Below are 17,319 nucleotides of genomic sequence, written 5' to 3'. Positions count from 1 at the left end.
CAGTTTTTAAATGTTTTAACATTAAGATTTCCCAACATATTCTGTAATAGATGACTAGTTGTCATCAGACACCCAAGAAATCATTTTTACCACCAATGATGAAAAAATATTTTTTTTTGGTTAAAAGCAGGTTCTCTCTTCTGGAAGGAGAACTCAGATTCAACATCTCCAGCCCTTCAAGTTTAAGGAATTATCCTGAATTCCTGGATGACAGAGTGGGAGCATAGCATGATAAAAAAGGAAAGAAACAACTGTGAACTGGTAAGGCTTACAACCAGCTACTCTTGCTGGACTTACAGTTAAACTTCTTTTAAGTTCAGATTAGGTCTTTTATTCGAAGTCCTCCATGGAAAATCACAATCAACAGAAAAGCACTTATTTCCCCAGGCTTACAGAACAAACACTACCTATCTCTGGGCTTTAAAAGTAAGCCATGCCGCCTTCCACCAGGCTGCAAAAGCTTTCCAGACTCGCACAAACTTCTTCGCCCCCTCTCTTGCAGCCAAGGCCCTCTCTTTACTACTCCCAGCTGGGAATCCACCAGCAGCCTGATTCCCTACACCTGTCCCTAGCTGTACCTTCTGGCTTCTTAGAAGGGCTCTGCAGCTTACTTTTCAATAACAGCAACAGCAACAACAACAAAAAAAATCATTTTTTTTTAGAAAAGGAGAAGGAAACAACGTTTAAACAAAAGGAGTGAATAAAATGAAAAAAAAGCAGTCAACAAGACAACACTTTAGAAACTAAAATGTTTATTCTGTTCACCGTTACAGCACTAATTGGATTAAAAAAGCAAATAAAAATATACTCTGCATTGTAAACATTTGAACGAGGCATTAGAAATCCTTCACTCTGAGTTTTAAACTATGAACTATACAATACAATTACGAAACACACATTGGTATAGAGTTTTCCTCAAGAAACATGTTAGGTGCATTAGCAGCAAAGCCACCCTGCAGAAAGATGATCCAAGCCCAACTGCACACACCATAACCCTTCATACTTCTTATACTAATCCCCTGAAGCATCAGGCTTCTATGAGGACAATTTTTGTTAGTACTCCTAGCAAGCCAGTGCTCACACAAAACTGCAACAGTGCTTATTCTCCAAGGAGTTAGATGGCAGAGTCCCATTACAGCCCTGGCTTGTGTTTCCAGTTTCTCCACCTCCTCAGCATGCATGCACATCACACTAAAGCAAATCTTCAAAGTATTCCCTTTTCCATTTACCACGCAGACTGACAGTTCCTTTGAGGCTGCAGAAAGGGCTGAACCCAAACAGCACAGCCAGAATTGAGAAAGTTGCTCCACACAAGAGTGGTAGCTTCCATGGACTTTATATAAATTATTACAGGATTAAACCAAGAAAAAGTTATTACTGAAGTCCTAGTGTCCCAAGTAGCTATCTACAGCCATATCAATGCATACGAGCCTGTTCCTGAAGATGTGCCTACCACCTTATTTACAGGGAATTACAGAACATGATGAATCTGGGTTGTACTGTAGCAAGGATCACCTGAAAAAGCAAAACATGCATTTCTGAAATCCTGGAGATGAAACAGAAAATCATGAGCCAATGTAAGTTTATAAGTTTGCCAACATCTCCATCTTTTTTGCATAAGTAACTCTAACACACTCAGGATCTTCCAGCATTTCCACAGGACAGAAATAAAACAGAATCCACACAAAGTACTTTTGAACTAAGAAACAAAAGGAAATCAACAGATTCCACCAGGGCTTTTTCTGTAGGCTTCTTTCATTACTAGTTGTCAGAAACCAATCACTTTAAGAAAACAGCTCTTAGCTTCCCAGTACTATTAAAGATATTGGGACCAACAACTAATCAAGACTTGTACAGAAGCACAAGTTCTCCTCTCTATTCAGAGAGCCTCAAACCAGTCAAACAACCAGAAAAAAAGGCTCTTTAGCCTCCCATGTGCTAAGATTATTTCATATTAATAGGATTTCAGCCAGAGTCCTAGTTCCTAACAGCGCACGTTCTGAAGTAGCTTATGCTGCAGATGATTCTGCCTCCAAACAACTAGATAGGAATGTTGAGTTTCTAAGCAGGGGAGGTCTGGCCCATGCCAGAAACAGTATGCCTTGGAGTATGCACATGAGAGTCTACTGCCATAGGTTTTATCTTTGTATTAGGAATTAAAGCCATCAAATGCCCTGTCCAAGACAAATCCTAAGGCCAGTGAAGACTATTTGATAAACATGTAGTTGAATTAGCTTCATGGACAGTATTTACTCCTTGCAGGTGAGCTGGCCAGACTGTACCTTCTCATAGGAAGTGCTTATAGTTTCAAGGAACGGATAAAGCTAGCAAGAGAGGAGACTATCTTACAACTGACTTTTAGGGTGAGACTGTTTGACTTTCTAGGGCACTATGACAGTAAATCCATGGAGTCAATGTTGTAACATTAAAAATATTTTTCACTGGCCAGGAGATAATAAACCTCTATCACTAAGTGCTTTAAAATGATGCTTCCATCAGCTTACTGGGAAGAGAGTAGGGAGATTTCCACTGCAAAGAGCAGATTTTGTGGTATCTTCAATACACTAGTCCTGACACTGAAGAGAGAGAAACAGCTCTTGCTCCAGAGTAGTGAATGTTCCTTACAGCTGGAGATCCATGAGTTCATTTTCACAACCGCTCAAGTTCTGCTCACTCCCCAGACCAGGAGCTGTTGGGCCATCTCTGTGACTGTGCTCAGAAGAACCATTTCTGACATTGTTGCTTTCTATGGAAGAAAGCAAGAATGGAACAGGATTGAGGGACAAGCCATGAACACCTTTTTTCCCACCAGTCAAAATGCAGTGGCCTTAAGTTCCAGAAAATGAGCCTACGCAGACATAACAAACCTCTGTATAGGCTAAGGGTCTAACATAATAAAGTCATATCAGCTGGTGCAGTTTGAACATTGATCAAATTACCTGAGATGTATGCATGCCTACTAGAATTCTACTTATGTAAAAACTTCCCCGCTACACTACTCCTCTGTCTCTCTCTCTCTACCAGCCAGTCAGGAGTTCACTAGGGAAACAATCTTATCCAGAGTCTTTGTCATTCAGGATTTTACTGACAGTTCAACTTGTGTGAAAACCATACTCCTCAACAGCAGCTACATTTGACAGTCATAGTGGTAACACAGACAGTTTATGCATTGTTATGATCTGCCAAGTCATATGTCTAACAGCTATAACCTGCTAGTCATACTTCTGCTGCTTCTTTTAAATCTCACTTTTTAGAAGTAGTACTTGGAGTGGTGGGATGGGGCAGTCCTCTTCAGCGTGACTTCTTACCTGGCTTACTAAAGACATATACTTCTTCCCAGGCGTAATTAGCCAAGTTCACAGGCTGCTTCAACCAAGGATCCTCTATCAGTTTTTCAAGAGTTGTGCGCTGCTCCAAAACAGGATGTAAGAGTCCAGAGATCATATTTATCAGATCTGTGATGTAGAAAAAAAGAAAAAACTACCATGGACAACAAGGAGTATGGAGCTGCTGGTAACAACACAGTAGTGCATGCTGGCTAAGCAAGTTTGTGTTCTATACCCCCCAGCCCATTCAGCTTCTAATCACAGATCCTTCTTGCCATCACCAGCCCCCCAGCCTCTCCACTCTTATTTCCAGTTATTTCAGTCTTTCTTCATTCACTATTTGCTTGGTGGTAAGAATGATTTAAGGTAGGGGCGGCCAATCTGCAGCACAAGTGCCACAAGTGATACGGACAGCCTTTGCAAGTATGGCAAGCAGCAGGCAGGACAGCAGCAGATAGAGCAGAAAGCAGAGCAGGCAGGGGAAAGGGATTGGAGAGGCACTCAGAGAAGATACAGAGCTAATTGTGGCATGCCTGCCTAAAAGGTTGTCCTCCAGTGATTTAAGGCTTCCAGATTATACAAAGAGCAAACCAAAAAACAGGTAAGATACTGGTGCAAGAGAAAAAAAACAAGCCACCCACATACACACAGATCTTTTGTGCATGTTATTTTTATTAACTTTCCTTGTGCCCACTAGCTGCCCAAGTCACTTACTCTCAGATTGCTTCCTTCCTACACATTCCTAAATAAGCACCAGCTTTGGTTCACATTTTTGGCTTGGCAATATACTTACAGCTCAGGAAAAGCACCAGCAAATTCCTGCAGTGTTAGAGGCACTTAGTATGAATAATAAAATTCTTCTAAGACCACCTACAGAGAACTTGCTGATGAAAGACTCATCAGCCCACCACCTGCTTGTTATTTTCTATATGGAAGCAAGGACAACCATATTTTCCTTTTAGGCCAGGTCATGACATGAATTCTGAAACCACAAACACAAACAAGCAAGCTGTTACCACATTCCAAAGGGGGTTCATAGAGGTAAGGAAATTATTAGTAAAACACCTTACACATCGAGATGTATTGGTTGACAGTGGTTCAAACAGAACAAGACCTTCATTTGAGCCATGCAAGTGGTTGCTAAGGGCCTTAACTTTATCCAACAGACTGATCTTTCCCACCAAAATTATCTGTCTAGACAACTCTTTTTTTTTTAATTAATCTGTAAGGTCCTCCAACTGAAGCTTCTAGTTCGAAATGCTGCTAATGCACATAAGCAAACAGATGCTTCTATAGGTGTAAAACGTGAAAGAATATTCATTAATCAAAGCAAGGGAAGGTGCCAATTTAGAAGTCAAAGCCAGATGACAACTGACTTAAACTGAAAGCACACATAAGAAAGAACAGAAAGGAGTGCTCTCAAAAACAGAGGACGTAAAGAAATTAAGATACACTGTGCACTTTCTTCAGAGCTCCTGAGATCAGTGCAAAACTAACCTTCTGATACAGGGCAAGGAGGATTTAATACAGCCTCCATGGTCTCCTCCAATTCGCAGAAGGGATTCTCTCCAAACACTAGGGTGTAAAGGGTGACTCCAAGTGACCACATCTCCAACTCCGGTCCCTCGTAACTACAAAGAGGAATACAAGCCAGGTTACATCTCTTCCCCCACCGTGGGGCTGGATGAAGCCCCCTCCCCATTGCTGATGGGTAGGGCTCAGGCTGGGCTGCCCCCACTCTGCATGGTCAGATGTTGTTTGCCATACTGGCCTCAGGCACTTGATTGGAACCACCATTTAGCCTCATTCAGACCAAGCGCTGTCCATTTGGTCCACCAGGGAAAAGGGTTGAGCACCACTGGGTTAAGCAGATAAAGATGTACACATACCCTGTTAGGCAACCCATATTGCCTTCATCATGACAGCCATGCACACAGACTCTCACTTTTCCCTCCCACCTTTTCCTCTTTATAAGTTTTGCAGTCAGTCTGGAGAACATTTTTGCTAGCAAAAGTGAAGTCAGTGTTTGTCACTGACAGTTACCACCCAAGTCTCCCATGCACAGTTCCAGATCTCAATCTCACCTGCAGGACTTCCTACTCTATTAGCTGTTAACCTCTCCTAAATAGAAACTGATAAATTATGCAGTACTGCAAAGCAATTATGTGACTCAAATTAACAGACACTTTAAGGAAACAGCCAGTTCATTTCACCTATTCACTGTGTAGAGTGTGACACTAAGGCCCCTGGGACATGTCCATTTAAAGACACCATGAGATCTGTCTAATCCCCAATCCCAACAATGGTGCCTCCTGCCATAACACATGCACATGGCCGGAGGCACGATTTTGGGATCAGGGATCAGATCCCAATCACGCTGCTTCTACTTGCCAGTGTATCAGCAGCCCGGAATCATAATATTAAGCGCCCCACTGCACTACCAAATTGAAGCTGGGTGCCTGTGGGATTGGGGTCAGGGCCGACAATCAGCTGATTATCAGCTGCAGCCCTGCTACACATTCAATTTAAAGCATCATACTAACCAGCCATAAAAATGTTCCACATTTTTATGGCTGGTTTGCCATTTTCAGCACCTTAAATTGGGCACACAGGTACATCCCTTGCCATTTGTGCTGCAACTAACACATTAAATCACAGCATAAACACAATGAGTAAAGGAGGCCTAAGCCTCATTCACCACGAGTAAGTACATATATCTGCAACAAATACCCGGTAGTCCAAGGACAAGATTATTTCCTCCTTCTTCACCCCAGGTCAAAAATTGATGGCCGAAGTTCCAAGACACAGTTAGCTCAGAGGGGGTGTTCCCTGCACATAATTCTAACATATCCTCTGCCAGCAGAATCCCATCATTTAATACAGCTAGAACGATGGTAGCGTGCATCATGCAGAGCTAGAAGTGCCGTTTTGCATATCTACAGGCACCAAAGCCCACACAGGTTAGGTGGCTGAATAGGTGTTCCAAGGTTGTGCTACATCTATAACACTTGCTGGTGGCCTGAAGAAAATAATGGTTCATCCGCTCTCTTCCAGTTGCTATACAAGTAAAGGTTATTCATTATTAAAACCTACCTGGAATCCCATGTAAACAGATGGAAATAAGAAGAAAAGGCTACCAGTCTCTACCAGCAATCCACCACCAGTGTCAGGAGGTGGCAAGAAAAGCCTCCTTCAAAGACTGGACCTACAAATGGATCTGAAACCAGCAGCCTCCACTTGGAAAGATACATTTAAAAAAGAAGGAGAAAAAAATTGATGCCTGGGCAGTACATACAGGTCAGTAGTACCTGAAGCACCAAGAAGGTGCTTGCAGCAGGAGGACTATGGAGAAACATATATTGAGCAAGAAACAGATGTACGGGGAAGCAAGCAGGAAGAGGGGAGCAGAGATGAGAGTGGGAGATGATAAGGAAACCAAAGGGAAGTTCCCAGTGAGAACTAGGGCCAGTCTATATGCATTATCCCCAATTAACATCATGTGTAGACTCTGACTGCAGGTCAAGAGAGTCTACAGCAGTGTCAAAAATCAAAAATATCTGTATATAGAGAAGCCCTTAGAAGTAGTTTCAGCCATAGCATCTGTTCCAGAGTCTTCCTGACATTTTTGTTGATTTGAGACAACCCCTTTCTCTAATAGATCACAAGAATCAAAAGAAATCTGGCTGTTTCCTTCCTTGTACGATGAGAAGAGCTGTGATCTCACCCACTTGTTTTCCTCTGTCTTAAGTGCATAGCTGACATGGAAAACAAGTATTTTGCTCAGGTTTATTACATACGGATTGCCCGAAAGCACTTCTGGTGAGCAGTACTCAATTGTTCCACAGAATGTGTAGAAGAGTTTGCCAGGTTCCAGATAAGCAGCTGAGCCAAAGTCAATCAGTTTGATCGAGAAGTCTTCTGCAATGATTATGTTTTCATCTTTGATATCCCTGTGGATGATATTTCTGCAGTGGAGATAACCCACAGCCGACACCATCTGAAGCAAAAGAAGAACAGAAGTCAACATACACCTAAGTGAAGGGCTCTTCCAGAATAATACACAGCACATCAGAATTTTTTTAGGCACATTATGTTCTCAGTTTTTTACTTTAATAGACAGTCCATAAGACAGGGAACTATATCAAACCGGAAATGGCTGTCCTAGTATCACATCAGTGGAATTAGAAAGCCCTTTGCAAAGAAATGTGGATGCAAATTAAAATTTCTCCCTCCAAAAACATCAGGCATGATTATGATGCACCGTAGCCATGTTGTGCTGTTTACCTGGGGTTCAGAATGCCTGCAATTGCTGTCACTTTCTAGGCTTTTTTTTCACTAAATCTAAACTTTGACCAGTCTCATTTATTTTTCCAACAGCACTGTTCCCATCATTACAGGCCAACAAGGAATTTTAGAAATATTTTTCATGTATAAACATAAAAAATAAACATATATACAATTAAGACAACACACTGAGATTTTATATGAAGAAGATGTTTTCACTCCTGAATATGCAGTCACCTTCTGCATGATTGAGTCCACGGTGCCATAATTAAGTCTCACAGTTTGATCACCAAGTCTAGCGCTGAACATTAATTTTGTGCTACCATAATCCAAACAAGCAAGAAAAGCAGGTAAGCAGGGGACAGCGCTCCTGGTCATTACACTTATACTGACTGCCAACAGAAAAGCATAATCTTTTAATGAGGCTTCAGCAACATTTGTGAAGTTCCCCTCCTGTCACCCCAAATCAGACAGTGGCCTTTTAAAAATTTAGTATTTCAGACCACTAGAAATCAGCACTTCAAAATATCCAAACAGTGTTGAGCACCATCACAGAAGTATAGCAAAGCATACAGATTAGTCCTTACAAATGAAATAGAACTCCTGTGTTAGCCAAGTTTCCCTGTCATATAGAGATATGCTTTATTTCAAAACAGGTCTCACCTGTCTGAATATATAGCTGACCAAGGGCTCATCCAAGTTTGGTTGATTGTCAATGAATGTAAAGAGATCCAGACCTGATCCATGTTTCTCCATCACTAATTGAAAAAAAGATCCATTTTCTAATACGTCCAGCACCTATAAACAAAAGGCACCCTATAAAATGCTTTGGTCCTCAAACCAGTTTACAAATAGTAACCTCTAAGTCAAGGGTAGGCAACCACTGACCCGGGCACCAGACTGTGACATGCAAAGACATTTTGTTTGTCATGCACATCTCAGAGCAAAAAGTAGGGAATGGGCCAGGGCACTGCCACCAGAAGGATAAGGCCCCTCGGTGCTACCCCACCGTCCACCCCTGGCATGCCAACATATTACAAGTCAAGGTTGTGGGTGTTTTTGGCACTTGGCCCAAAAACATTTTCGAACCCTGTTCTAATTATTATAATTTTTTAAAAAATTAAGACTAAATGACTCATTTTAACATATACTAATATTTTTGTTTCAAAGGAAAGATTTTGCTTCAGTTGAAAAAGTGAAGGACAGAAATCTAAATAAGTAAATTACTTCTGAGAATAATACATGTTAAGCCATTCCCATGCCATGCCAAAATGTGAATTGTTAATTTTAAAAATCCACTATTTTGGTGCTGAAAATATAAACCTCTCTCAGAGCCACTTTCATATCTGTGCTCCCAACATATGTCTGGGGCAATGGTCACTAAACAAGTGATAACATGCCACAACATGTTTTCTGAAGGAAAGCATTACAGCCAATTTCCTTTCATCTTCAGGAAGCAAGGTATGATGTGATATTCCTATTCTTGCAGGCAGAGATGAGTCAGCTGCTGGCTCTTACAGGGGAAGCCACTACTTGCATTTTTCAAGCAGCCATCTGTGCTCCAAATACAGCTGCTCAGCAAATTATTTAAACAAAAAAATAAGCAATTAGAGACACTTAACAACTCTTACAGGGAACCAGGCACTATTATTTGTGACATACTAACAACCAGGGGTTAAACCTGGACTTAGGTTAGATTAGAACAAGGGTTAACAACCCCCAGCACGTGTGCTGAGCATGGCACACGAGGCCATTTTGCTCAGCACACCACAGCCAACCCAGGCTCTGGATAGCTGCTGCCATCAATGGAGCCTGGGCTGCTCCCAGCAGGACTTGCAGCATCCCAGCTGCCTGCTGGGAGCAGCCCAGGGCTCCCGGCTGGCAGCAGCTACCCATAGCCAGGGCTGGCTGCAGGTGGGAGGCTGCAAACAGCTGCACCAGGCTCTGGAGCCCAGGCATCAGCTCTGTACCAGCATGTGCACGCGCACCTCAAAGCAGGCAGTGGGGGAGGGGCCTGCGGCAGCACAACCCTGGTCTCTCCCCTGCTCCTGTCACAGAGCTGGTGACTGGGCTCCGGAGGTGCGTGCGCAGTTGCCGCCACTATGGAGATGATGCCGGAGCTGTGGAGCCCGGTGCAACTGTTTGCAGCCTGCCTGCTGCTTGCTGCAGCTGCCCAGAGCCCAGGCTGGCTACAAACAGCTGCGCCAGGCTCCAGAGGGGGCGGGGGGGAAAAGGGCAGCAGGGCATCCTCCCATGTACCCCATGCCCTCATTTTGTTTTTCTGGCATGCCAGCACTCCGGCACCTTCCAAGGTAGGTATTGTGGTGTTTTTCGGCACTGTGGCCAAAAAACATTGCCTACCCCTGGATTAGCACAATGAATCAAGGCAACAACGTGCTTTCTACAAGTCAACTAAACTGGTCTGCCAACACTGCACTCCTACCCCACCCCAAAATGGCCTTGAACACATACATTGATATTAGAACAGTCGCTGTATCAGAATAAGAAAAATTGAATGGATATTTCAGCTTTGTAACACTTTCTGAATAAGAAAAAGATAGAGCCTGTCAGCATTTTCAGTGCCCAGTATGGAGTCCTACTTCTCTTTAGCTCAAGAATTTATAAAGGGAACAATCAAACTCTGGTTTTAAGCTCCTTTATGTTATCAGCTCACTGCAACCAGAAATAAGTCCACTAAGAACATCAAAGTAACAGGTATGCAAGATGTTCAGAAGAAGGCTTCACCAGTTTCGTGGTGATCAGTTTGAGCTCCTGATGAGAACCAATGTCAATAAAACAGGTCCTTCACATCTTGTGTGAATTACCCATCTTTTTCTACATATCCCCAGAAATCTAAATTGTAAATTAATTTCTCAGCAATCAACTCTGAGACAGGGAGAGTCCTAAACAATCATTATCTACTCAGACCTTTCTATAAACCTCAGAAGTTTCCTTTCAATTAAAAATCCCATAAAAGAACTCATCCTCTATTTAAAGAGAACAGTAGCTAACCAGAATGAGTCAGATGAACACTGTGACAGTCATGCAAAATTTAAAAGCCATTCTTAACTGAAAGGCAAGGATTTTTTGTGGGCGATAGATTTTACTGGATCAATTGCATGGCTGAGATGAAGTCAGACAAGGCAAGGCATTCTTCAACAGGTCTGCTGTTGACGAACTGTAAATATAATCCCTAGACCATCATGACTGCAGCCTCACTCCAACACTACCATTTTCAACTGTAAAAAGTCTGTTTCCTGCCATTAAAGCAATGTGTCTTAGAAAGAAATCTGGACACAAACTGAATCAGAGAACTCCCGTATGGCATGAACGCAGGTACTCCTAATTTTGTGGAACACTCACAATACTCCTCATGCTGAATAACACATAGTAATCAGTCTTAATATCTGCATGATCAGATTTGCATAAAGATCATTAACCACAGTAAACATTACCAAATGTTTGTGAGCTGACTAGCCAGAGAGCAAGATTCTTAAGTTATGCAAGTCTAACCAGTCTGTTAAAGACCCCAAGGCTGTTTTACTGTGATGCGAGAGTGTTTTGGTCAGTTTGTTTAAAATCTCAGAATTAATTTAAGTAAAATCGTATTAAGCATATGCAAAAATATGAATATCCATTATGATTGCTACTTAAAAATCTAAAGGACAAGGAATTCTATCCATGGAAAACTACTTCCTGATCCAAGATTAGTTTGAAAGGTGGGAAAAAACTGAAGGCAGTTTGAATCTTAAAAGCTGGGTGCTCTTAATATGTTATGTACCTTAATAATGTTGGGGTGCTGCAGCCTTTTTAGGACTGCAATCTCCTGAGTAACTTTCCCCAGCTCAGGATCTTCTACCCAGCAGTCTTCCAACACCTTCTCTTTCCAAATGAACTTCACAACAACCTGTACATATAATAAAATACAGGATGGACTAAAATGATTACAACCTTCCTAAGTTCTCTAACAGGCTGTTTTGCAAAGGGTACCCAGTAATTCAGAAAGTTAATGACAGAAATTCTGGTGATTTTCACATTTGCATTAACTGCAAGTCCTTTCTTAATGCACCAACATTTGGATTCTAGAAGTAATCCAGTATGTGTTACCCATTGCTCTTAACACATACATCACCACTTGCTTTCAATTGGTTCTCTGAACTTAGTTCTCCTTCTCTTATCAATCAAAACTAGGGCACTCCCGTTGAAGTTATGGGAATTGAATTGTAAAGCTAATGATCTATTCTATTCAGGTCACTGAAGGATCAGGGCCTCATTTGCAGTTTGCCTCTCTATCTCTCTATACTTCTTGAGGAGCTAACTCCAGGGTATTTGTTGAGATAGGGCCACAATTCTCTCAGACTTTCAATTAACTGAATTAGACCCAAATTGGTTAGCAGCGTATTTGCCCATAGCCTATTTAACAAGGACATACGAATCCCTTCCTGGCTAAACTGCCAGCGGCAGAGGGTTTTGGTAGCTTGGGGTTGCTATTCTGTTCCAGGATACCCTGGCTCGTTCAATAGTTGTTTTACATGAATAAATATTTCTCCTTCACCTCCTCATCCTTATTCTTGCACCTGGCAGTCCAGACAAAGCCAAAAGCTCCTTTGCCAATGAGACTAATTGTATCATATTTCTTTGCATATTCTCCCTCGCAAGCCCTCAGTCTTTCCAGCTCTTCAGCTCTTCGGGAGTTCTCAAACAATGGTGTTGTTCTGATCACCTGAAATAGGAAGTATAGAAAGAGGTGAATGAGAAAATGAATAAAACATTTATAAAAAGAAAGATAAAGCTATTTAAATGGAAGATTCCTTTTCACAACTACAGGGAAGATTGCCAGTTTAACTCTGATAAAAAGACCTACATATTATAGGAACCGAACTAAAAGTTTTTTCCTTTAGTTCAGCAGCTCAACTCCCACAGTTACCTAGACTGGAGAATCCAGAGGATGGAAGAGAAACGGAAGAAAATGCACTTTGATAATTATGCAAATTTCTATAGGTAAAGAAAAATCACCTTAAATTACCACCACAAGATAGATGGCCACATTATCATATGAACAAGGAACCAGATCACTTAATATTTTAACTTGTTCAGCTGTAGATGTTCTCAACAGTCAGAACCATGAAGGTTTTAAAACCCAGTCAGGATAATTTATTTCACTGACCTAAAATATAGCATAAAATTCCACAGCTGTGCATGCCACGTTGAAGTGTGAAAGCATGTTTTTAATGGTTCTAAATGTAATGCCCATTAATTTAATAAACTATTCTGTGCCACCTTTCATTTAGTAATCATTAAAGAGTGACTGAAGAGGTTTTTTTAAATTATATTCTGGAATTTGGAATACTTCAATCAAGCCCATTCTCTTTTGTTCTTTATATAATTAAAAAAAACCACTTTAATTGGATTACAGTTTAAATCCCATAGTACTGTATATTGTTTTGGCAGGGAGAGAGAGAGAGAGACTGTACACATCTAACTGTGCATTCACCCGGTTTCATACTTTGTTTAAAAACCACACAAAGAAACCTATTTGTTTTTTTTAAACCATTATATGGTGCTTTACATTGACCTATCTAGGAAAGTTTCTCTTAAGCATATACAAAATACACCATTGTGTTTCTCTGTACTGAGGAGTGACATTTGTAACTGCTGAAACTTAAAAAAACCCCTAAGGCATGTCCCCATGAGCATGCGAGTTCAGGGGCACACATTTCCCGTGGGACAAATAGCAGCAGCACATATTTGTGCTGCTGCTATTTGTCCTGGGCACACCCCTGCACACACTCCAGTGTGCAGCAGAGGGACCTGGGTGGGGTAGGGGAGGCTGGGGCCAGCACCTGTGCTGACCCTGACAGCCTTACCTGGGGTCCTGGGCCAGGACAGTGGCAGCACCAAGTTGGCCGCTTGGAGCCTGGCTGGCAGCCAGAGTATGGGTCTGATTGGCCAGGCTTCAGTTTCTGGCAGCGTGTGCTGCTGCCACATGTGCTATGCCACTTTTTCTTAGCAGTATTTTTTTTTTTTTTTACACTAGAATCTCCTGGTGTCAGAAAACAAAACAAAACACCCCCCTACAAAAAACACCATGCTGCAAATTAGAAGCACCACATGCAGTTTGCAGCACCTCAAATGGCTTTGAGGCACTACAAGCGGCATGTGCACACTTGTGAGGATGCACCCCTCTGTCTATATTCCTAAAACCCTAGAATAACCATATCATAATCTTTACAAAATCCAAGTTTAAAAAAGGTAACCTTGGGGAATCACCATTTATTGGATCTAGAGAAGTCACTAATGTCTGTTTCTATAAGATTAAAATAATGCTATTTTCCCATTAGAGGAATTACACTGGTTAGAGCATGTCAGATTTGCAGCCTACTATTAATAGAACAAGCTATGTTCTAACAAACTAAAAAATAGTCCTAAGAAATGCTGTTAGGTTCCACTCTGTTTAAGGCATGCATTACCATGTCCTTGATAATTCTCCATATTTTGTGCTGAAGACTCATTATGGCAGCTGGAACCAACAGCATATTACCTTGAGATAAGTCAGTTTGCTAATGTTTCTTTAGCCAAGTATTTCCTTTTTTTTAAACTTAGCACTTCCATAAATCAGTACTAAGAAAGATGAGGTGATGGGGAATGAGGAAAAAAGGCTCCATTAGTAAGGCTAAGGAAAGTCATACAAATCTTTGCACATGGCCATGCAGTACACCCGATACAAAGCTTTGGATGAAATGTGCCAGTGTAACTAAGCTGATTTGAAAACTGGTCTAGTTAGATTGGTTCAAACCTCTATTCTGGACTTAAAACACTACACTGAACTAAACCAGTTTATCTTATCTGAATATTAAAGACAGTTCAGAACATCTAAGCTCTCCAAAAAACTTGCGGAATAGAAAAGTTGTTTAAAAAAAAAGGAAAGTTTGTTATGCTAACAAAATGTCCTTCATTTCTACAGTATGCATCATGGGTCAAAACAGTAACAATATCTTCCCCAACTTAAAAGCCACTACAAAGCATATTTTCATTTCAGCTTCAGCTTGGGGAGGATGCAGAAAGAAAAGAGACTTTCAATCATTAAGTGATAGAGTTACTCACTTCTCCCAGACTGAATGCAGACAGATCTGCTACAGACTGGGCAGAACTGGTTAGACTGGAGAGCAAAAGCTGAGTCTTTGCTGCTGCTTCTTTTTGGCTCTGAAGGAGGTCTCTCACCACCCAGACGCAAAAGAGTGTAGCAGGGTCCTGCAGTTCCACACGCTTCACTTCAAAGAGTATGCCTTCAGAAACACAGGTCCCATCAAACAAGCATTCAGACCCACTTAGAACAGTGTTACATCAGAATAAAACACCCCCACAAACAGAAAGAGAGTTAACTAGTACACAGAAAGGATTCAGCCAGCTACTCTCATACTTAAGATTAGAAGCCATTAAGATTTTCCACTTTATGCTCAGATTCCAAAACTCCTTCCTAAACTAATTCCTGTTGACATGAAAAGGACTTTGCCATTGAATAAAGTTTAAGAAGTGACTGTTAGTCAAACTGTTATAGATTTTTAAGAACAACCAGGGAACAGAAGTGACTTCAACGTGAGAAGTAGCAAGTTGATATAAAGGTCTGTCACAAGGGGAACTATGGAGGAAGCCATCGAACAACAAACTGTATGCATAGGAGGCCACTGAATTGAGCTGAAGGAGCAAGCAAAATCTGTTTCAGCAGATTCACACAGTTTTAGCAGCTTTCAGTTAAAAAGGCTATTATAACAAAGAGTCTCAAGTGTGTTTTGAACAATATCTGAGACTATTACACAATTAATTTTTAGAATAGGTTACTTTTCGTCCTTTGCTATTTACTTTTGCATTTCACACCGTGTGGAAAATGAAAAAAGACTGGCCCTCAGCATAATGTTTTTCCCTAAGAAATGCCAGAGTCTCCTTTCTCCTGACTTTGAACCTCTAACCTACAACTCACTGTATTTCTTCATGAAGGAAAGAAATACCCAGACAAGAGCTTCAAAAGGACAGACAAAGTCTCACTTTTTTCACTCACTCAGACGAGAACTATCCCTGTGATAGCAGTTCCCAGCATAGCTGCCTTCCAGGATCTCGGTCAGGAGAGGTGCTGATGGGGAAAGCATGCCTTCTTGTTTCACAGGGGTGGACGTTACTTGTGTCTTTAAGTTCTGCTGCCCTAACATTGGATGTTCTTCTTGGGAATTCACAGCAGTGTTTAGTGGGCTCCTGCTTAGATGTTCCCTCACGTTCTCTGCAGAGGTTTCAGACCCTGTAGTAGAGACCTTAAAGGATTCCTTCTGAGCATTTTGTAAATGTTTACTGGAATTCTGCCAACACTGGCCACCAGTGGAGGAAACACCACTTAACAGCTGTTCTCCCTGTTCACTTGAAGAGGCACTGTTCTTCTGAGCATGGATGCTGTTCGCATTTAAACCACAGTCCACTGCATAAAACAAGGCTTTCTTCACAAAATCCAAAGCAGCACTTGAACCATTGGCTGATGGCAGCCCTGCATTAATATTCAGATCTAGTTCCCCAAGGCCAGAGCAAACACAATTCAGTTCAGTGGCCAGTTCTTCATTTTCTTTGTCCTTAGTGGCAACTGCTGACACAGTGGCATCACAAACTGTTAGACTTCCTGAACACATATTACGAGAATTCTTCTTTCCACCTTGTGGGAAGAATGAAGTAGCATTCAGCATACAGGTGTCTACTGCAACATACTCAGAGCTGGAGTTTTTAAAAACAGACTCTAAGTTTGTATTTGACACATGGACTTGCATGTCTTGTTTGCAGTCAGTTTTTGCTCCAAGCCAAGTTTCATCCAAAGTTGGTGTCCCAAAGGAGAGACAGGTAATGTCAGAAGGTCCAGTCAAAGTGGTATTGGTTCCTAGATGGTCTTTTAAAGTGCAGGGAACAGGACTTGAAGCAGCAGCAGCTGAAGTAGCCATTCCTGAAGATTCAGTAGAAAGCTGACACTCTGTAGTTTCACATGGTGATACAAAGCTCTGTTGACTGTTCAGATCTGGATGCCCATCTTGTAACAAGCCAGACAAGCTACTGGCACCATTGACATTCACCTTCAGTGTCTCAGGTGGTATCAGACATGCATTGTCTCTCAAATGGACTTGTAAGCCTGGACCTATAACAGATGGCTCTGAAACAGATGGTTTAGAAGAGTCTGCTGCAGAAAGGATCTGGTGCATGTTATTAAATTCTACAGTTTTGTTTGCACTGAAGACTCTGTCATATTGGCTGTCAAGCAAAGACAGTTTGTCATGGGCTGGCAAGTCATCAGCATCAATGTAGTCCACACTGCAGGGATAAAAAAGTACTGGTTGTGTAAAGGTTGCAAAAAGAACACGAAAAGTCAATGCACAGACCTTCACTAACCATTTAACCTTTTCATTTGTCCTTTTTAAGACTCAAACAAAAAAAATGAAAAACACTTTTGGTGCTAACTTTGTACCTTGTGGCAAGTTGAAAGTTTTAATGTTGTAGAGCAGCAGATGGGACTGGGCACTAAATGTAGTTCCAGTAGAGCCCTAAGAAACAGATCTAAAACAAGAAACAACTTTCCACAACTTCCCTTTAATTAACTTATTTCTGACTGCTTAAGTTCTCAGGTTTAATTTTATCTAACAGTATTACTATTACTGCAGCACCTAGGAACACTAGTAATTGATCA

General features: G+C 41.5%; 1 protein-coding gene across 2 annotated transcripts in view; it reads right to left on the bottom strand.

Annotated features, from left to right (window-relative positions):
• Positions 1–735: 735 nt before the first annotated feature.
• PASK (PAS domain containing serine/threonine kinase) overlaps positions 736–17,319 on the bottom strand; it is a 31,693-nt gene continuing 15,109 nt past the window's right edge. Inside the window, exons 9-17 of one of the 2 annotated variants that reach the window (XM_019543032.1) lie at positions 15,667–16,946; positions 14,715–14,896; positions 12,166–12,333; positions 11,392–11,517; positions 8,274–8,408; positions 7,124–7,323; positions 4,824–4,957; positions 3,309–3,455; positions 736–2,746 (exon numbers count right to left, since the gene is read on the bottom strand). In XM_019543032.1, the coding sequence (XP_019398577.1) occupies positions 2,622–2,746; positions 3,309–3,455; positions 4,824–4,957; positions 7,124–7,323; positions 8,274–8,408; positions 11,392–11,517; positions 12,166–12,333; positions 14,715–14,896; positions 15,667–16,946 (2,497 nt within the window). In that variant the 3' untranslated portion in view covers positions 736–2,621. Of the gene's footprint in view, positions 2,747–3,308; positions 3,456–4,823; positions 4,958–7,050; positions 7,324–8,273; positions 8,409–11,391; positions 11,518–12,165; positions 12,334–14,714; positions 14,897–15,666; positions 16,947–17,319 lie in introns of those variants that run through there. The other variant, XM_019543033.1, reaches the window with a different exon arrangement.

This window comes from Crocodylus porosus, unplaced genomic scaffold (assembly GCF_001723895.1).
Source record: "Crocodylus porosus isolate Cpor-Errol unplaced genomic scaffold, CroPor_comp1, whole genome shotgun sequence".
Classification (NCBI taxonomy): domain Eukaryota; kingdom Metazoa; phylum Chordata; order Crocodylia; family Crocodylidae; genus Crocodylus; species Crocodylus porosus.
Note: the sequence above shows the minus strand (reverse complement) of the source record. Positions and strands in the feature narration are given on the sequence as shown.